The 21,384-nt window shown below is 45.0% G+C and overlaps 1 protein-coding gene across 1 annotated transcript; it reads left to right on the top strand.

The window, feature by feature from the left end:
* The first annotated feature begins 416 nt into the window (after positions 1 to 416).
* On the top strand, positions 417 to 20,878 carry SLC25A42 (solute carrier family 25 member 42). The gene is made up of 8 exons (XM_075037869.1): positions 417 to 487; positions 9,316 to 9,438; positions 10,563 to 10,674; positions 13,007 to 13,032; positions 13,881 to 14,047; positions 14,699 to 14,815; positions 15,308 to 15,459; positions 15,858 to 20,878. The coding sequence occupies exons 2-8, from the start codon at positions 9,355 to 9,357 to the stop codon at positions 16,181 to 16,183; spliced, it is 984 nt and encodes a 327-aa protein (XP_074893970.1). The 5' UTR covers positions 417 to 487; positions 9,316 to 9,354; the 3' UTR covers positions 16,184 to 20,878.
* The last annotated feature ends 506 nt before the right edge of the window (positions 20,879 to 21,384 follow it).

The following is a 21,384-nucleotide window of genomic DNA, read 5'->3' as shown; positions in this document are numbered from 1 at the left end:
CTGTCGGGCAGAGCCCAGCTGGGACGCAGCTGCAGCCCGGGCAGGGCATCCTGCCCTCTGGGTACACCGGGGCCGGGCATGGCACGGGGGTCTGACACGGTTCGCTGCCCCAGGGACCGGGGAGGCGGTGGGGGGGACCCGGGCAGCCGGGGGAAAGGCGGGTAGAGCCGGGCAGGGCCCTGCGCGGGATTTGCGCGCCCCTGCGCCGGGCGCGCCCCGCCTCCTCCCTCCACCCACTTCATACCGCGCTCCGCCCTCCCTCCGGCCGGCGCAGCCCTCCTCTTCCCGGCACCGGTTGGCTGACGCCGCCGCCTATCTGCGGACGCGCGGCCACTCCCCGCGCACCGTACTCCCCCTCCCGCCGCTATTGGTCGCCCGTTAGGGCAAGCCCCGCCTCACGGCGGCCGCAGCGGGGGAGGGGGAGGCCTGGCGGCCGCGGGGGAGACAGCGGCTGAGGCGGCGCCGAGCGCGGAGCGGAGCCGAGCCGGTGAGTGCGGGCCGGCCCCGGGCCCCTCACGCCCCGTCGGCGGGCGCTGACAGGGACCTGGGCGCACCATCGCCGTGGCCTCGCTCCTGAGGGCCGGGAGGCCCCGGGACCGTGTGGCGGCGCGCGGGGCCGGGTGACATTGCCGCGGCCTCCCGCGGGGGTCACCGCCGCTTCGCCCCCCCCCCCCCTCCGGTCTCTCTCCGTGTTGTCCCGGTGGGGCTCTTGGCTCTCTCCGGCCGGGTTTCGCCGTCCCCCTCTCGCCCGGGAATTCGGGGGAACGGCTGGAGCCGCGCCGCAGCAGAACGGTGTCGGCCTTAACCGTGGTCACCGCCGAGCTGCGGCACCGCGCCGGAGGCCCAGCCCGACCCCGGGTCGCGCTGCCCGGCTGCCCGCAGGCTGCCTTCCCGGCCCCTGCCTGCCTTCTGCCCGCCCCGCTGGCCATCTTGCCTCACCACCTGCCTGTCCTTCCACCTTGCCATCCTGTCCCGCTGCTCCTCTTGCCTCCTTCTGCCCCCCCCCCCCGCCTGCCTGCCTCCTGCCTGCTGCCTCTCCTGCCTGTCCCGCTCCTCGGGGGTGAGGCGGGTGTCTGTGTCAAGCCCATCAGGCTGCTTCTTCCCTTCAAAGTCTGTTGGTCAAAGCTGGGCTCAGATGAGTGCGAGTCCCCAGATGCACGCTTCGATGCGAGGTGTGATTTTTTGAGGGTTTGTTTTGGTTTTTAAGTTGATGTGAACCTGAGAATGAGGCAAGCTTGTGTTTCTCTGCTGAGGGGTAGGTACCAGAGGGCGTGGAAGGCATTAAATGCAGCGCTCTCCATGTCTTCTGCTTCTATCCTAGTTCAGCGTAAGCAAAAAGTTGTAGAGCAGGGGTGACTTTCCTGCTTTGCCTTCAAATATGGAAATGGAAGAAGCACCTCGGATAGGGTTTAAATCGTAACGTAAAAAGACACATGGAAAACGCTGGGAATGATTGTGCAGGGTTAATAAACGCTGTGACACCTTCTCTGCTGCGTGCAAACGCGTAGCTCGCTGTACCGCAGGCGTAGCAGTTGGTGCTGCAGTTGCTTTGTTGGCCTTAAACCTGCACTCCTCTGAAGTTTGGAGAAGCTGAAGATGTGTTTGCGTTTGTTGACTGTGTTTTTCCTGTTGGCTGTTAATTTAGCAAACTGCATAGAGTGGATTTGGAGTCTGCTGTCACTTGGCTCTTTTTTGTGTTGGGTTCTTACGCGTCACGGTCACATTAACTGCAAAGCTTTTTCTGGAGGTTGTGCACTCCTCCAATGTTTTTCTGTGGTTTGATGAATTTAGAGTGTTTTGAAAACATTCTGGTTTTTAAATGACTCTAGTTTGGGAGAAGGGTGTGTGTGTAAAGGAACAGAAGAGATGTCTGTGGGTGTTGGAAAATGGCTGAGGGAAGAGAGACTGTGTAATAAGGGTACCAGAGGGTTGGTATAATCATACCAACAACCTGTGGGTGAATGTCTTAAAAATAGTCGTGTGATAGGGTGTCTAAAATACCGGGGCTGGATTCTAGGTAACTCTGAGCATCTTTACATCCTGCTAGAGTGATGGATGCTCAACACTTATTTTTCTTTCCCCCAGCAAGTCAAAATCATTGTTTAGGACTTCTGAATGTCGGACCTGAGGAGAGCTGCTGTGGAGGGGGGACTGGGACTGTCCTTGGTGTTGGATTTCAGCAGGAACTCTCTGGCCCCAATGATTGCTTCAGGCAGGGGAATTTTAGCTCTTGATAGCACAGCAGTACGAGTCAGAAGCTGCAATAATTTCTTTTTGCTTGACCTGCAGCTATAGCTAGTACACTGACTTAGGCAGTCCCCACTGCAAGTGGGTGTTTCAGGCATATCTGGCATGTTAAACTTTGCTTCAAGAGGTTGCATTAAAACGTAAGGTGAGTACCAATGCAGCCTTGAGTGTGTGGTTACCTGGTGAAGCAGAAGGGCTTGGTACAGGTCAGACAGGTTTGCTATTAGAAAAAAGCTCAGGAACCGGGAATAACTTTCTTCTATTGACTTTGCTGCTAATTGTAGGAAGACGCATTCAGGTTTGTACCTTGCTTGCGTGAAACTGGTACCAATACTTCATGCTGCAGTGCTGTTCTCTGTTTTCCAGGTGATATACAAGTATTCCTGGTAGCTGTCTTACAAAGGGGCATTATGTTTTGTCTTGTATGGAAAGGTGAACTGAAATGCAGCTTACTCCAGGTCACAAAATAAACGAGTATTGGAGGGGTTCTTTGCTCTCTAGTTGTGCTTTAAATCTGCTACTTCTTGCTGTTGTGCAGTTAATGGTGAAGGTGTGTCTGTGTCATCTGTTAGTGCTGCTAGGCCTGAGTTACTATAAGGTAATCAAAGTTAGTTGGAATCTGTAACGCTTTGGCTAAGCAGAGTTGATGCTTAACTTTGCATTAATTTTTGTACAATTTAGAGTGAGTACAACAGGCAGTGGGGTGGGTAACTGGCAGTCTACCATGACCCTGCACAGTCAATATGGAAAGCATTGCCGTTAGGAAATGACACCTGTTTGGCACGCTTGTGGGTCGTTCTGCTTAATGATGGAAGATTTTAGTTCTTTATTCTCCTTTTTTTCATAGCAATTGGAACTGCTGGGCTCTTAGAGCAGAGATTGTAATTATTCGTTACTGTGATGAAATAGTTCCTGGCAAAGATTGCTCATGTATTGACTGGGGGTTGCTTGTATTCCAAATAATCTCAGTTTGAATTAAAAAATTTCACCTGTGCTGGGATCTGTCACTCTGGGACCTCGTGCGTGCCTGTGGTGACATTCAGGTGAATATATCCAGGATCCACTGATGGGAAAGCTGGTATTTGCATGGGCCTGCAGCAGGGCTGCTGACCAAGAGGTCATATATAATATTTTACTGTCATTTCTTTGACACTACCATTGAGAAATAATTTTTGAGAGGAGTATTCAAGCTGGGAGGATGCTTGGGGTTTTGTGTGTGTGGCTGTTGATTTGTTTGGTTTTCTGCCTTCTGTTCCTGAAGGAAGGTGATTCCTGTCTGATAAATGGAGTGGGTTCAGCAGAGGGCCCCTTTGATTCAGTCTCCTTGTTTAAGTGCTCTGTTCTCCCTCAGATAAAGCTGTTGTCTGTCTTGCAGATAAGAACTGGTCTTCAGTTTTTGGCTGTGGAAAGCATAGTTGAGGTGTTCCCAGCAACAGTCGTCTTTTAGCAACCGAAGAATGAAGCACTGGTTCTTTTTCTTGCCAAGATTTTCTCTGTGGCTCATGCCTGCCTTCCAAGCTTCGTTCAAAATGCAACTCTCCTGGACTCCTCTGAATAATACAGCTGGCTTTGCTAGCAGAGGTTTAGATTTAACCATTTCTCAGTGTTCAACAGCTGGCTTAAGTCAGATAATCTAAAACCATGCAAAGAATTTATGCTTAGTTTTATTGGCAGAGTTGAGTTATATCTGGCTGAGGGAGGCAGGAGAAGCATTTATTTTGTACTTTGGAGCTAAGAAAGCATGTAAAAAAAATTAAACTCTTCCAGATACTGTAATTTAGTGAGTCTTTTAGTCAATGATTCTTTCAAATCATGCTAACAGTTTCTGTACAGACCTTTAAAGGAAGAAGTGCAATGCACTATTCATAGCTAATGTTTTGGGATCAGATCTGTATGCAACTAAAAGATGAATGTGACTGAAGAGAGTTGAGTCTTCAGGGCGTATCTGTTTTTGATTTTTAATGGCTTAATCAAACTGGAAGGCAAAGATGGACCTCAAGGGGCCATCTAGTTATAGTTCATCCCCCCGTTCTGAGTGTTTCCGCCCTATTTTCTGTGATGCTTTTGCTCCAAGGGTGAATTTAAGGCTGCAGTAATCTCTGCTCTTACCACATTTCTCTCTCTGTCAGGCTCAATTGCTCAGTTTAACAATAACAATTGAAGGAAATCTAATTGAGCAACTTCCCTGGGTACTGTTTAACTTCAGCCTGCCTGGGAAAATGTGTGAAAATTTCTGCAGGAACTCTCTTGGTTTTCTTTTTTCCTAATTTAATTATACGCTTTCATTAGTGATGTTAACAACATAATAAAATGAAAAAAGAAGAATTAGGAACTGGATAGCTGTTGAATAATGAGGGAAGCTGGCATATCTGAGTGGAGTTATACAAGTGGCTTTACCTGAATGAAATTGAAATTCTGCCCCAGAGGTGAACTGTGACTTCATCCAAGTTTGTGCAAGTTTGTCTCTGAGCGGTAAGTATGGTGGGTGCTGTACACAATCCCCAATTGAATAAAAAGCCTTCTAAGTTCCTGTATGTGCCTTGTTTTGTCTCCTCATTTTTGGTAGTGATCAGAGAGACGTGGATAGCAGGACTAAGTTTCTTCTACCTATCTTATAAATACAGTGCATTTTGTGGACATCAAGTCATAGCAGCTCTGGCCTGCTGAAACTGTGTGATTTTGCCATTACCTCTCTGTCAGGGATTCCCATGTCCAGGGCTCTAAACTACTTTTATAATTACTATTGGGGTTGTCCGAGGAAAAAGCAAACATTTCCTAGCAAATCGCTGCCATTGGATTCAGATAGCTGATGGTGCTGACTGTTTGCTTTGCAGCGTATCTGCTGTTCTGGCTGGATAGATGATATTCTTTCAGAAATCTTAGTGTTTTGTGGCAGGTCTAAATTCCACTGGAGAGTATCAGACAAACATGTTTTTTGGTAATGACACGTTGCAAGCCAGTCTCTGGGCTGGTTGCCCGGGCTTCTCCTGTTTTCTGACTAGGTTGTAATGTGAAAAGTGTAATGACTAGGTCTGGTTTTGTAGTTAAGGTATTTTGCTATGAATGGGTAGTTTCGGGTCTGCCTAGGTGTTGGCAGAATGGGAGTGGTTAGGATGTTAGTGAAGCCTGGAGAGGATGGGCAGCATGATTTCTACCTCCACCAGCTGTGAGTTTTTTGTGCAAAATCCAGATCTCCTCCCTCCCTCCTTCCTGCAGCTCCTGGAAGTTGGTCGTGTTAATCTGCCAGAGGAAAGCATGTGTGTAGCTGGTAAAATACAAAAAGGAGGGATTTCAGGCAGGTTGTGCTGTAATGATGTGAACTGAAACTTTTAAATAAGGTTTAATTTTGAAAAATGGAAATGTATAATAGTCTGCAAGCCTTTAGCAATGTGATTTTAATTGTACACACCCTAACTGGAGCATTTGTACTTCTTAGTTGTGATGCTGGTCGCTTAAACTCATTGGCTCTTCTGCTGAGGAACTAATTATCTTAAGACTGTGTAATTTAAAATATGTGCAAATGAAATAGCTGAAATATAGCATCACGGTTGGATTCACAAGTGGCTTGGACAGCTAGAGCTGTTTTTTTCTCTGCACCCCCACCCCCCTTTGGGCAATGAACTGGCACCTGCCTGTAAGACATTCTTCCTGGTAGGTTGCTTTTATCATCTGAATAACTTGATTCTGTCTCGCCTGTCCTTTTAATCAAAATCACCACCAAGAAAAGCAGAATGTCTAACTTGTCAGAGAGTCAATTTGACAGCTTGATTGAACTTGCTCAGGTATTCATTAAGTGCCGCTAGAGAGGGCTGGGAGAATGGAAGGGAAAGACTAACAATGCTCTAGTTTTTAATGTGCAGAGCATACTCTGTGCATCTCCTGGTATGCAGGGAAGGAAACTTGTTTTAGCGCACAGACGTTTCTGCAATTGCTAGAACACAGGCAGGATACCTAGAAAGAGTCCCAGGGCTCAAAGGACCATCACAAAACAGACTATTGCAGCTAACTTCATCAGTTTGTCTAAGATGCCACTGCCAGAAACGAAGGGCCTGAGCTTCCCTGTTTTGCAATTTGGTAAATAATCTTTGTCTGTGAATTAGCCTAAGTTACAGGCAGTGTTTTACAATGGAGTTCAAACTGGATGCCGGAGTAAGTGCATTGTACTTTCAATAAACTATGGTGAATTTTGTTGTAAAAGCACAGTGTATGTTACTCATTAAACCTCTTTAACTTTTGAACTTGCCTTCGCCAGCAATTTTGCTTTCTGATTGTATATTCTCTTAGGGGAATGGCTTGCTCTACAGCATGTAGTACTGAGGACTCTGAATCCAGATGTGTGACAAGGACTCGCGTAACTACAACATAAATAACACAGAAGTGTTTTATAAAAAAATAAATCTAATCCGCAGCTATTTTCTTCTTGTTTCCTGTGGCTTTGTAAACATAAGTAATGACTGTGTATGGAGCTATACAAAATACAAGGATTTAAAAAATATCCAGCTGCTCCATGTTGGGTTTCAGTAGATTACTTAATGAGCGAGTCAGATTGCTGTATATGCAAAATAATATCTGGCTTCTAATGGCCAGGCACTACAAATTCACACTGAAACTTTAAAGCAAAGCTTTGTTCTCTGTGGCTCCAATGTGCGTTATTGGTCATAACAGCCAGAATTCAGTTAATAACTTACTGACATCAGAATCCAGCCCAGCTCCAAAATAAAATACAGCTGCATTGCTTTGCAGCGAGCAAATGTGAATAAAAATAATAAATGCTATTTTTACATTTAAGCCTCTGCAAGTTTAGAGCCTACATTTATATAGAGCATGTGGGCAGTTTTAATGTGTAAAACTGAGCATATAGACAGGTGTTTGTAAGATCAGGGCATTGGGCGCTGAAAATAAAAAAAGAACTTGTCTGAATAGACTCAAAAAGAATATTGTTGAGTAGATGGATATCATCTTTATGCATGTGCGTGTTCTAAAATAAGTCCAGGCTTAATAACATCAGTTTAGTTTTTAAAATTTCCTTTTAGTCATCTCTTTCTCAATCATCTTTCAAAATCATGTTTTAAAATAAAGTTGCGTATTGCATTCTTAAGCTCTTTAGCACGATTTCTATTTTTGTGGGTTTATTTTTGGTAGAGATAAATCTGATATTGTGACCTACATTTCTTTATTTGAAACAGCTAGGGATATCATCTCTACCTGTGATTTCTTTTCTGCTTTTGCTGAAAGGCATTGTTTTACAATATATTTTCCAGGTACGTGAGATAAGAAGGAAAGGAGGTAACTGCAGATAGTAATTAGAAATAATCAACAGTCTGTGTTCTTCAGAATAATTTAATGAAGTGCTCTGCTCCATAGTGTTATGAATCATCTTTGGTCTTGATCCTTACAGGAGTTTTTGTTCACATGGTCTGATGTGACCAAGCTTCCGTGATAAAACTTTTCAAGTGCAAACATTGATGCTGTTTAGGTTGTGCTTTAGTCTATCAGATGTTTTCTTTCATTAAAATTTTGAGTTATTACTCTGAGCAACATCCTGCGATCTCCTCTTTTCGAAAACACCCTCAGGAGTTGTAAATGCATTGATATGTGTCTTCCCAAAGCTCTAGCAAGTGATGTCTGGCATTAAAGATACCCAGGTGTGTTTGTCCTCCTTTGGACTGAGTGCACGGGTCGTGCATAGCTTCATCATCACAAATTGGTCATGCACGAATACAGACAAGGCTGATCTGTCTCTGGCTTTGCGTTAATATCTCTGCTGCAACCAAGGGGTTTTGAAAGTGAAGTCTGGCACTAATTTATGAGAGCAATGTGGGGAAAAAAAAAAGTAGGTCAGCAAGTATGAAAGGTGCTGACAAGCATATAATATCTAGAGATTGTTAAAAAGGGGGAAAAAAAATAGTCTTAAGATGGTCTTTCCAAGTAATCAGGTTGTTGTGCCTGAGGTTTCCTAGGCATCGGAGATGGGCAGAGGTGAAGTAACTTGCTGGAGTACATGTGAGAAGGCTGTGGCAGAATGGGGGAGCAGTTTGGGAATTCAGGTTTCCTAATGCCACATTCCTTGAAAGGAAGCTAACAGAATGGAAAATCAGCTATTTGAGCAGGCTTGTTGCTTAGAAAACTAATCTTTGGAGTTACACACCTCATTTGTGAATAGATTCAGGCCTCTGAGAGGCTACCTTTCTGTGCTAACTCAAGTTTTTCAAACTTTAGCTCTTTCATTTCTGCATATTTAAGGATGAAAAAATTGCATCATAAAAAGCAGAAATATTAGAAAGTTAGATGCTAAAGTGATAGCTTCTACTTAAAGCATTATCTCTGCATTTATACTCTGCAGCTAAGGTTAGACTGACCTTGCCTTTCATGTGGCAAGTGAGAGCATGTATCACAGCAAGAAACATCTGTGCAAGCTGCACTGATTCACTAGCTACAAGCACGTGTGCATTGCAACCATGAAGAAAGGGAGTTCTGAAATCACTGATATGCTGCTTTGTCAAATCACTAGCATCATCAAAATAGCTTTTATGGCACGTGTGAGGCATTGGATCTATCTGTTTCCTAAAATAACCTCCAATTGCTTATGGCAGGCTTTGGGACTTACTGCTGTGACTATTTTTTCCATTTTCCAGGGCTGGGTTTTAAATTTCTGTATGCCTTCTCCAATATCTAGATGCTCAGCAAGCAAACTGAGTAGCAACCAAAATCCTCACTGTAAGCAATGGAAGAGGATCCGATTCTTCTGTCTAGAAACTATGGATATTTTGATGTTGTAACTTGCAGCTGAGTTCCTTGTGGGCTGAAAAGAGTGAATATGATTGACACAGTTTTTACATACCACCAAAGTACACACCCCCCCCCCCCCCCAATATGTTTGCACCTTAAAGGAAGGAAATGGCGCTAGGATCCTGGAAATGCTCTTCATCTGGGAGCTTGGAAGGGGGGTTTTCCTACTGAAAATGGCCCTGGGAGTAGGTCGCTGCTCCTTCCTGTACAAGCTTTTTACTACCTGTGTATTTCCTACTTTTGACACTAACTCTTGCTTTGTTCTTGTTTTCAATTTAGGAGCCGTAGCTCTTCTGCCCACTTGTAAGTGCAACTGGTATGGGTAATGGTGTGAGAGAAGGTCAAGTGGATTTCAAACGGCAGGATGTGGAGCCAGTTACATCAACCCATCTCCCATCAGAGGTAAGAGCACGAGATTGTTGGGTATATGCAGTAGGTTTGAGAGAAGAGCTGCATGGCTACCAAAGGAAGCATCTCAATGGGATTTGAGCTGCAGAGTCCTGAAAGAGCTGTAGTGTATGAGCAAGTCAGAAAAATTGTAATTTCTGCTTTCTCTGAGGATGGCCAAGCAGTTCCAGCCCTCTGGGAAGAGGCTGGGCATTGCTCACAGCTGACAGGCAGGCAGGGCTGCATTCCTAGTTCAAGGTTATGTCTTGTTATGTCTTTAGTGGCAGAGCTGGGAAGAGAGCCATAAGTCTTGGTTTCCCTGCTCTTGCTGCTGTTGCTAGACTCCTGTTAGAAACACTGGTAGAGAAGGTGACACTGAACCTTGGCCTAATTTAGACCAAAACTCTGGCTGAAGTTCACGCAGTGCTGCCTTGCATGGCTACCCTTGCATTTAGCACCAGACAGGCAGAGCTGAAAGGGAAAATTTAACTGAAGCATATATTTTGGTAATAAACATTAACTTTTTGATTGTGAAGCATTCTGAAAAAATAAAAATCTTAACTCCTCTTCATGAGAAGCATATCAAAAGTTAACATTCTTAAGCCTTGTCTTGACTTGTCTTTCAGTCTGTAACCTTTACAGTGTTAGATTTCAAGTCATTTACTTGGTTTCTGTCCATGTGTTATGAGAAGATAGCTTCTTTATAAATATGAACTGTGGCAGGAATGTCAATAATAAAAATGCTTCCATTCCATTTATCGTAGTAGGAAACCTGTCTTGTTTTAATCTTAGGATCTTGGGAACAATGTGGAAATAGGGCTTGTGTGTTACTAGAAGGGTAAGAAAGAAACATGCCTCTCTACGTGCCTAAACCGTGAGGAGATAGTGACTTGGCTTTTAGAAATCTGATTAGGGAGAAAACAGTACACGTAAGAGGTGGCAGACCTTGGAACTTTGCATCTTGGCAGACAAGTCTAATCTTTGTGCTTCATGATCTGACCAGGAATTTACTGTGCTTGAAATTTTGAAGAGAATTTTGACCCAAGCCCTTGAGAGGGGGTAAATGCTGCAGAAAAGGAAAAATATTACAACTTTTGCTTAGGATTGACTGTGTCATACTAAACAATGCTTTGTTCCAGGATAACCAGGAGAAAAAAAAAGTACTCAACTCCCTGATGTCTGGTGCATTGGCTGGTGCTGTTGCTAAAACTGCAGTAGCTCCACTGGATAGAACAAAAATCATGTTTCAAGGTGAGTCCCGTTGGCTTTTGCAAAATGCTCTTACTTTATTGTTAGCAGAATCCAAAACAGCTTCTCTGATCTGTTCAGCCAGCCTGTTCTCCAGTGCTTTGTCCTTCTTCAATCTGCAGAGACCTGGCAGGATGCAGACAGAATAGTGACGTTACCACAATGAATTGAGTCTAAAAACCTATTGTTTGATTCTTGGTAGGATTATTGCAGGTGTCAATCAGCTGTGCATCTGGCCCGTACTGTTGGATCCAAGTCTCATGGTAGTCAGCAAGAGTTTTGCTTTTTCAGTGTAACACAGACGCACATATTGCTGGTTAGGGATAGATGCCTGTGGCTTATGAACGTTGGCTGGCCACATGCGTTCCGTGACGTACGGGAGAGTTTTGGAGTACAGAGTAAATAGGCACTGTAAAGGCAGCATTTGAGGGGATGATTGCTAACACTCCAGATTTCTGTGTCTGTTCAGTTTAGAGAAATACGGTGGCGAAGGGAAAGGAGCAACATAAGAAGATGTGGTGACACTGTAGGGACGTAATTGAGCTGTTTGAGTTTCTTGCTAAAGGCTGGATGCCAGGCTATGCCTGCTCAAATGTATGCAGTCTTTTCTACTAAGAGTTGCATTGTATTGCAGTTGAATTGTTTTGGTTAGATTTGAAACAAGCATTGAAGCTGGCATACCTAGCTTTGTATTACAAAGCCCTTTTTGGAACCCGTAAAGTGTGTAACTGAAAACGAAATGAGTCTAATTGGAGTAGAAAATTCTCACGTGTTTAGTAGGATTTGGGATTCAGCCCCATCATGGGCTGTGTTCAGTTCCCCTGTTTCAGTGCCGGAACTGTCAGCTACACTGATTGTCCCAAAGGGAATAGTGCAGACTGTTAATACAGTAGACATTTGGTGAGGCCAAGAATTTTAAATCTGGTTGACATCCCAGATTAAATGAATTGGGTAGGTTTAATCTAATCCCTGGATGAGATTTAATTTTGAATTGACTTTCATTTGACATGATTTTCATTCTCAACATAGCAGGGGCTGAGGTCTGGCATAGCGGGGATATAGATCAGGGAGTTCAAGCTGTAGGGAGCTAAAGCCTGGGCTGGCTGCAGGCTGGGATTGCATCTGTGACCAGATGCTTGTGCAGCAATGAGTACGCGCTGTGCTTTCTCACTAGAACAAACACTGTAGTTCATCTAAGGTTGGAAATGTCAGGATCAGAGGTGAGGTGGAAACAGCAGAACTGGGGTGAGTCAACAGCTGTCCATATAAATCACCTTTAATTTGTATAGGCCTACATTTATAAAAAGACCTGTTTGGTTTGGCCCATTAAACTCGCTGCAAAGGGTATGATTAAAACGTGCCCCGTTCTGACCAACTCCTTAGTATCTAATGGATTTCGTAGTCTCTTGCTCTCCTAAAGGTTTTTACTCTGGGGCCTCTTCCCTCTCTGTGAGGAGGGGAAGCATCTTTGGGTCATGTGAGTGTAGGAAAGTTGTCCCTTGAACTAGAGACTGAAGAATTTTCCTGTGGGAGAGGGAAAAGAGCTCTTTTCCGTTGCAGAGCCAGCTGCAATTGGTTATTGAGGTGTTTTTATTTCTTAAAAAAAAAAAAAAAAGTGTTGAATTGCATAAAGGAGCAACCTGGTGAAAATGTATTTGCATGTGATTGTTTGATACACTTGAGAGGTTACAAGTCTCAAAGGAGTTTGAAAGAAACTGCAATAGACACTTAATTGGAACCATGTTTCATTAGCGTTGCTGTTCGGGTTTTAGCCTGGGTTTCCTTCCTGCTGTAGGAATGTTACAAAACAGAGCTGCTGTATGCCAAATAAATCTTGCTTCCAAATGCCTTGTGTATTACATAGTTAAAGAGATGCTGTCAGTTTGAATGGATGCAAGAAAAGAAACTGAGTGTTCATTTGAGTTTTGCTAGGATGAAACCATTCTTGCGTGGAGCCTCACTAAACAGACCCGTTCTTTGCTGGATTCTGGCATTAGTTTGGAACCTGTGCATGGAAATGCTCTACTAAAATAAGTGGTCGGTGCAGTTTTGATTTTTTTTTTGGTTTTTTATTTATTCATTTATTTTTAGCGCTTTAAGAAGCGTGACACAAACTGAGCTTTTTCATAACAGTAGATGGAAAAATGAACTTATATGCTAAAGAGAGTTTGGGAGCACTTACCTGTGGAAAGTCTTTGTTTATTAGAAAAAATCTCAATTTTCTCTTGCATTAATTCTTTTGCTTCTATTTTTATCCCTTAGATAAAATGCCTGTATGGTTTATTTGATCCATCTAAATGTATTGCAAGACCTAATGCTCATTTTTTCTTTTTAGTGTCTTCAAAAAGATTTTCTGCCAAGGTGAGGTGATGTGTCTCTCTCCTGTTGACGTGAAGTGTTTGATTAATGGTAGTAATAGCCCTAACAGCATCTTCTGTTTGTATTTATTTAACTTTCTTGCTTGGGTTTTATTAGCAGCAGTCATAGTGAAAGAGCATAGAGGGAAAGACTGGAAACCATACTGTTTATAATACTTCTTAGGACAGTGCTCTTTCATGTTCATGTTTTTGTTCAGTGCCTAGCACAGAGGGGCCTCAGTCCTCGTTCATACTCCAGGTTCCACCTGTGACATGACAGTAAATGTTGTGGCGTTGCTCAGGGCTTTGTTTTGTTAGGCCTTCTCCTCTAGTGGTTGCTTTCTTTCCCCCAACCACCATTGGAGTTGTTTCAGAGTATATAGGAAATTTGAATTTGGGAGCTGATCGCTGTCATGGCTTGCTGAATGTTTTGTTGCATGTGCATTACAGCTGTTCCATGTGTGCTGTGCTAATATGTGTAATCCAAATGTTTCTGTCTTATACTAAGAAGATTAATTTGGGTTGAGAAATGGTTTGTGCAAACAGCAATCCAGCTCTGTGCTTTACCCTCAGAGGGAAAATGAAGATGTCTTGAATCTAAAACTCTGTCTTCCTGACTCCAGTTCTTTTTCGCTCTAATGTATCTGATTTGGTCTCCCCAGAGAAGACGTTTTAGTTGTCTTATTCTGGAGTCACGATTGCGAGCATAAACAGCTGATATCAGCTTACTGTGGTTGGGGTGGGAAGGAGGATTTGGAGAGGTTAAGCTATAGGGTCACCTTTTCCCCCTCTATTGTTTGGACTCCCTCTTATCATGATCTCCCTGTCTGACCTTTGATCCGTTGCCTGCAGGAAGCCTACAGGCTGATTTATCGCACCTACCTCAATGAAGGCTTCTGGAGTCTCTGGCGGGGGAACTCAGCCACCATGGTCCGTGTGATTCCTTACGCCGCCATTCAGTTCTGTGCGCACGAAGAGTACAAGCAGCTCCTGGGGAGTTACTACGGCTTCCAGGGAAAGTAAGATGCAGCGTGGCTTTGATCCTTGCAGAGGAGGATGGAGCAGTTTGTGGGACCATAGATGGTAGGGAGGGAGCACGTTTCTCTGCTTTGTGCAGGCCTGCTGAGTTGAAAGCTCTGTTGGTACAGAGTTGTGCCAGCCCCTCTCATGATGGCTTCGCAGAACAGGGTGTGTGAGGGGGCTAAGCAAAGGGCTGGGCTTCTAGTCTTGCACAGGGGAGATCTTTGTGAGAAGAAGACCCTGTCTTCTAGAGGCGTGAGCAAGAAGTGGCCTAGACATTGATTTAGCGCTTCCCTGTGCTGAGAGTGGGCAGGCAAAACAAAGAGCTTTTCTTTGCAGGAGAAGCAACAAGACCCAGCCTTGCACTGTTATCTGAGCCGTGCGTGTGGCCTGAGCCTCTTGCTCTTGGGCATGTAGTGTCTGAGACACCCCAAGTCAGGCTTGCTGTCCTCAACAGAGATTTTCTCTAAGCCTCCATCTTGAACGGCTGTGGCAAACCACAGCTGCTTCAACCCCCACCCACCCACCTCTCTTCAGTACACAGGCAGGGAAGGGATTCAGTAGCAGATAGAGTAGAGCCGTGCTCAAAAGCCACATAGTATTTCCATCTCCAGGTGATCTGTTTGGTCTCTTCTCTCACCTTACTTTAGAGCGCTGACACCCTTTCCTCGATTCATTGCTGGCTCTCTGGCAGGCACAACGGCTGCCATGTTAACCTACCCCTTGGATATGGTCCGTGCTCGAATGGCTGTCACGCCGAAGGAGATGTAAGTGCCTAACAAAAGCAAGTACAAGCACCACGAACAAATGCAGAACTTTCTTTTAAGGTCAGATGACTTTATTCCCATTTTCTGGGTCACTTCTTGCTCAGAGCCTTTGGTGTAATAAACCTCTTACTGCTGGGGTCTGAGCACTGATTAAACGACCAGAGCCCTGGTTAGTCCAGGGGCTGGAAGGAGATCGATACTGAAAGACCTCACTAGTAAAACCTGTGTGTTGGTTCTTTAGGAGGCCAGCTGGCACAATGCCTCCGGAAGAGATCTAACAGACAGGATAGCTTGTTATGATAGGGCTATAGGAGAGCTGGTGACTGGCTTCTCCATTTCCAGACAGGCTTCTGAAATCCTTTCTGAGCTGTTCGATGAGCTCAGAGCTGAATTACTTAATTGTTGATTCTTCAGAAAGCCCTGTTGGAAATATTACTGGTGTGTGCAGTCACTAACCAGCACAGATTTGGTTTTCTTGTGTCCACATGCTAGGTACAGCAATATTGTTCATGTCTTCATCCGAATATCCCGAGAGGAAGGATTAAAGACATTGTATAGGGGATTTACACCAACCATCCTTGGAGTGATTCCGTATGCCGGGCTCAGCTTCTTCACCTATGAGACGTTGAAGAAACTACATGCAGGTAAAAGCAACTTGGTTTGCTTCCAAGTGAAATGGTGTAGGCTTTTGGCCAACTTGAGATGTTTGAATTCAGTGGTACAAGTCCTTTTCCTGGCCTTGAAGCCAATTGCAAAGTTCTGTGCTTGTGGAGGATGCCTTGTGCCTCCATCTCTCCAATTCCAGACAATGAAGAAGGCAAGCTGCAGAAAAGCAGTATCTCTGTCTTGCAGAGGAACAAGAAGGTGCGAGTCCTGGGTGCAGAAGGACTTGGTCACATACCAAGTCAGCTAACAACCAAGTTGGGAACAAAATCTCAGGAGCTCTGGCACTCAGTACTGTCTTTGGCTCTCAGCCCACTTGACCTTAATCATGTGTTTATTACAAGAAGCTTTCTACACTCTGCTGCTTTCTTTTTCCCAGATCACAGTGGGAAATTGCAGCCATCCCCTCCGGAGCGGCTTTTGTTTGGTGCCTGTGCAGGCTTGATTGGCCAGTCAGCTTCTTACCCCCTGGATGTGGTTCGCCGACGAATGCAGACGGCAGGGGTTATGGGACACACGTACAGTTCCATCCTTCTCACCATGCAGGAGATTATAAGAGAAGAGGGACTAATCCGTGGCTTGTACAAAGGACTCAGCATGAACTGGGTCAAAGGTCCAATTGCAGTGGGAATAAGCTTCACAACCTTTGACCTGACGCAGATCCTTCTCCGTAAATTACAGCACAGCACTAATGTTGAAAGGTAGTAGCTTAATCCCTACAGTCCTTGCTGGGGAAAAGTACAACATGTGTAGAAAGAGCAATGCTAGCTTTCCCTCACTTTGTACATGCTCTCCTGCAGCTGAGAACTTACCTTTCTTGTTTGTTTTTTTCTGTTGTTGTTGATTTTTTTTTTTTTCTTTTTCATGAGCCTCTGAGTTATCTGGAAACCTCAACCTGAAACTAACTCTTTCCTAAACAAAATTCTTCTTACAATTCTGCAGAACTGAGTCCTCTAAAGTAGCTGCCTCACCCTTCTGTTCTACTGTCTGATACCAGGAGTGGAGCCTCTCAAACAAATATGTGCTGCTGCTGGCTCCTCACCTGGTCTCTGTGGGCAGATGAAGTGGTGCGTGATGAAAGAGAGGACTTGGTGCTGTTGGAGTGAACCCCTGAATCTGGGAAGTGACTGCTGTTCCTGGTAGGCAGTTTAGAGTTACTGAACATGTGTTAGCTGGAGGCGGTCTACCAAGTGCAATATTCCAGTTAGTCTGTAGGGAATTTCACATTCCTCTGACCTGTAAGCATCAGTTTCCATAAAACAGGACACAGCAGGATTTAACAGGTCCAGGTTGCTTCTCTTGTTCTGGAAGTTGAATGTGAGCTCTGGCTGGAAATGCTGCCCTTTTTCAAATGTTCTTCTCATTTCTGGGTTGAGTTGCATAAAATATCCCTTGCTTGCAATGTCCCTCTGAGATTACCAAAGACTGTAGACAGCAGGGAGCAAAAGTTCTGAGCGGTTTTGTAAATCAAATTCTCATGTTTGCTGTCAGTGTTGCTGAGTAGGGGCTGTGCCTGGATTCACAAACTGGATTGAATCGAACTGCAGTAGTGCTTTCGGGCTACCCAATCCCTTCCATTGTTGTCATGGTCTTAAAGGCAGCATTTTCTGAGGGATTTGGCAGACTGTAGTGTTGATGCACTAGAAAAGGAAGTGTTACATACTTAAAATTTAAGCAGTTTTATCCTTCAGTATTATTGTTGTGGCTTTATGCACAATGCGAGAACAAACATCTCAAAGACGCACATGTGACGCGGACTTAGCTATCCTGAAAGGCTGTTCACGTCTGGTGAATACAGCCTAGTAGTTGATTCAAGCTGTTGGCCCTGCTTCTGAACAATTTTGTTGTCTTTTGGTGCCTGCTGTGTAGGTTGTGTCACCTCCATTCATTAGTCCACACCTAAGCCCACTTGCTTTTATTCCTAGAGTTCTTCTGGACCAACTGGGTCCTTGGGAGGATGGGCACCACAGCCAGTATTGACCCTTCAGAAATTATATATAGTGCCAATCATTTCTAGTTGCAATTTGAAAATGAATGGTGAAGTACCTTTCAGTGTTTCTATTTCAAATCAGTTTTCAGGGAAATGGAGATTTGGGGGTGGTTTTGTTTTATGTTCCATTCCTATATTAAATTTGGAGTGCAGGAGAGGTCAGAGCAAACTTTAGACTTCTCTGAGAATCAGATTACATAAGCCAAGATTAAAAATCCCTTTCCAGCTGACATAGTCCATAACGTATAAAGAAAAATAAGGCATAATTTAAAAGCTGTCCTTTTCTGGTGTATGTATTTTAGCTGTTGTAGTTTGGGCCTTGTGTCATGGCTTTATTAATGGGAATGGAGGTAATTGCACAATTGGTAGAAATAGCTTTCTCCTTTCTTTTGTCTTTGCACTTGTTCTTTGAAGCATAACTTGCTTCTAATGCCAAATATCTCCCTAGGAATTGAGCACCTACACTTCCATTTTGTGGACATGGCAGAGAGCCAGCATACTGAAGTATTAGCATGCATGGTGTTCCCAGAACACATGGGATCGATCATACTTTAGTGGTTGTGGATGGGCAGGGTACTAACCGCAGTAATTTCTGCCTCCAAGCCCACAAATTATGATTTCCGTTGCGAAACTTGACTGCAGTCACTGATTTACCTTGTAATTAATGTTAGGTGTTGTTGTTTTAAGAGTCTTTAGAGAGGATAGCCATGAATTCTGTATATTTTTTTGCTCCCATTGCTAATGGAAGATGATCAGCTCTTCGTTTGGGTGAAATTTTGTTTAGTCCTTTGCAAGAGCTCTGATTTCTTTTCTCCAATGGAGAAGCCAATTACTTCTGCTCTTGTCTTTATCTTGTCTGGCCCAGTGAAGAAATACTAAGGCAGTTGCATCCTACCGCAAAAGTGAGGTACAGACCAGCAACTAGGTGTGTCAGCAGTTGACTGTGCGTGTATGTGTGTCTGACTGTGTGTACAATCCATGCCAAGTTCTCTCTCAGCTTGGAGGCTTCCAGTTCAAAGCACAGTCCTTTCTGCACAGCTGATGGGTACTATATGAAGACGAGAGGAAGCTGAACTGTGGCATCCAAGTTAGAGCGGGCTGCTTTGCTCCACAGTACGGTAGATCATCTCAGAGGCAAGCGCAGCAGACCTTGTCTTATGAGATGTTGAGCATCACTGAACCCCTATGGCAACAGAGGTGGCTTAATTCCTCCTGGGTCCCGACTGAGAAAGGATTTACACTGGATGACTAGCCTCTTGTTTGGGACTGAACAGGAGGGCAGATCTGCACAGGGTACCTTCTGCTACATCAGGAGTGCAGCTGGTATATTAAATGAACGGGAAGCCTGTGGAGGAGACAGCTTCTGGCTGGCTGACCCTGGCATTGCCCACCTTGCAGCCAAAGCGCTGTGCAGGCGGCTCATCTAGAGCCTGGGGACTCTGAGAAACAAGACCTGAAGCACAGCCAGACTTGGAAGCATTGGGCTCAGATAAGTTGTTCCTTAATTAGCAGCTGCACCTGATTTTAATTCAATGGAATTTTAGCCAAACACGTTTTTCCAAGTTTTGCAGGCTGAGTGTTTGTTCAGAGACAGATCTTTGAATTCAGTCTGTAATGGTTTTGGTGCTTTTGTTTCTTGGGCAAAAGTGTTCAGAGTAACTGTGTGTTATTGCTTTGGGTTGTTTTAAATAGCTTTTTTTTTTCTTCTCTGATTTGAATGTAGAAAAGGAGAAACAGAGTGTTCTCTTCCCTTCTCTTAATCCTTGCATGAATTGAGACGTGTTCCAGATCTCTCTGCTGCCTGGAATGAGTGCCCGAGGAGTTTTGGGCATGCTGATTTGGAAAGGGAGGGTGCCTGTGTGCTGGCCAAGAAGGTCCATTGCCTTTAGCTCTGAAAAAGGAGACAAGTCTAACTGGAATATTCTCCAGTCCTTCTTTTCTTTAGAACTTCTTTACTACCACAAATTCCCCAATTTTTCATTTTATTATTCTAAAATTCCTTGCTTTTATTTTAAAGTAATGTTTTTCATTATTCCTTAACGCATTACTACCAAACATTGATTGGTGCTTTTTTTTTCTTGTCTACTCTCCCTCCCTTCCTGCTTCTGCACCTTTAGTCCCGCACTAGCACTTCAAGAAAATCAGGTCCAATGAAATGCATCCAAAATGACAAAATTGCAGCTTTGATAGCGATGCCCAAATAGCCCAACTAGGCTTCCCACTCACAGGCAGGGATGCTTGTGTGGGGGGACAAGAAGTTAAAGGCACTAGATGATGGGGCAGAAGATTTTTTGAAAGGTTCTTGAACTACTTGTCCCACCTAGCACCTTCACTTCTCCTAGCACCTTTCCTTTACAAGCTGTGAAATGCTGCTGCTTCTTGTCGTTTCCTCTTTTGGTACCTCCATGTGATGCCCACTTACTCTATGAAAATGGCTGCTAGCTGAGTAAGTAGCTCGGGGAGAGCTTGTCCTTCTGGGAGGCTCAGAGGGTCAGTTAGGGAACTTGAATATGTGAGAGGTGGGATCTGAGCTGGCTTCTTGCAAACCTTTTCCCCTGCATGCCCAGTGCAGACCTCTGCCAGTTCCCTGGGAAGGCAGAGCTGCTGAAGAGCCGGCTGGTGGTTGGCAGGACTGTGGTGGAAGGATCAGGAGAGGAGTCACAGCCTCCCGAGGCATGAAGTCGCTGAAAGCCATGGGGTGGGTAGTGTGGTGTAGCATTGGTACTCTGCGGGAGTTCTCTGAAAGCAGTTTCATAGCTTCTGTGGAAAAATAGTGGTACTTCTGTTAACTTCTTATCACCTTCTGCTTAGAAGGACTCGAGCACTGTCGTCTTCCACCTCTGGTGTCTTTAACACAAAAGCAGATGAGGCATGAAAGGAAACTTTGAGCAGAAGCACTGTGGCAACCCCGAGCGAGTCTGGCACCAGTCCTGGGTGGGCAGGAGGATGAGGAAATGCAGTGGGATACTTCCCATGCCATTTCCCCAGTGCCTGACTGGGTACTGGGCCTCTGCAGAGAGCCAGGGCATGTGTTATGGACCCTCCCTCCCTGGACTGGGCCAGAGGAGGAGGTGGCTTTCCTACAAAACAGCCTTCTTTTTTATTGTAGGGGCTGATTCCTCCTGATACCCCCATCTCCCCCTTAAATGCCATGTGATGCAGGGTTTCCCAGCACTGTTCACTGCCTGTGTGGTCTATGCATATATTAGCACAAACACTGTTAAATGCCTTTTGTCAAGATGTGTCCTCACCATCAATGTGTGCGTGTATGCGTGTGTGTCAATTTTGACTGCTTTTCTTGGATCTGGAGTTCTATTTTATTGCAGTGAAGACACTTTGTTATATAATGTTTATATATTTTAAGATTTGTGCCAAGAGAGGATGTATATTTAATAAAAAATTATAATTGACTTTGCAGGCTCTCTGAGGGTGTCTCCTACTCTACGTCGCCCATAAGAGAGAGGAGCCTGGCACATCTGGTGGATTTATTGAGGGACTAAACATGGGGGTGTCTGGGAGAGGAGGGTTGTGGCCAGGGGTACCTCTTGGGGGGCTGGCTGTGTCCCCAACCACACAAGTCTCCTGCGCATGGAGCTCCTTCCAAAGCGCACGGGTCGACACGCAGGACTTTGTGTGGAAGTTGCGAGAAGCTTGAAGGAAGGAAAGCAACCCTGGAGATGGTTCAAAACCTGTGGAGGCCTCTGCTGTCCCCATCCCCAGTGCCGCAGTCTGGGATGGGGACGGGTGTGCAATGGCAGCAGGTGGCACTGTCGGCTTAGGCATGGCCCGGCTGCTTCCCCCAAGTTGGGGACCCCCGACTGCTGCTCAGCTCTGCTTAGCTCTTGGGGCTTTCGGTGCTTTCAGCTGCATTTCAGGTCCAGTGTGGATGTGACACTGCACTGCCTTGCAAGGTAGG

Source organism: Buteo buteo, chromosome 10, assembly GCF_964188355.1.
Source record: "Buteo buteo chromosome 10, bButBut1.hap1.1, whole genome shotgun sequence".
Classification (NCBI taxonomy): Eukaryota; Metazoa; Chordata; class Aves; order Accipitriformes; family Accipitridae; genus Buteo; species Buteo buteo.
The sequence above is the reverse complement of the archived record's forward strand: the minus strand, read 5'-3'. Positions and strand labels throughout refer to the sequence as shown.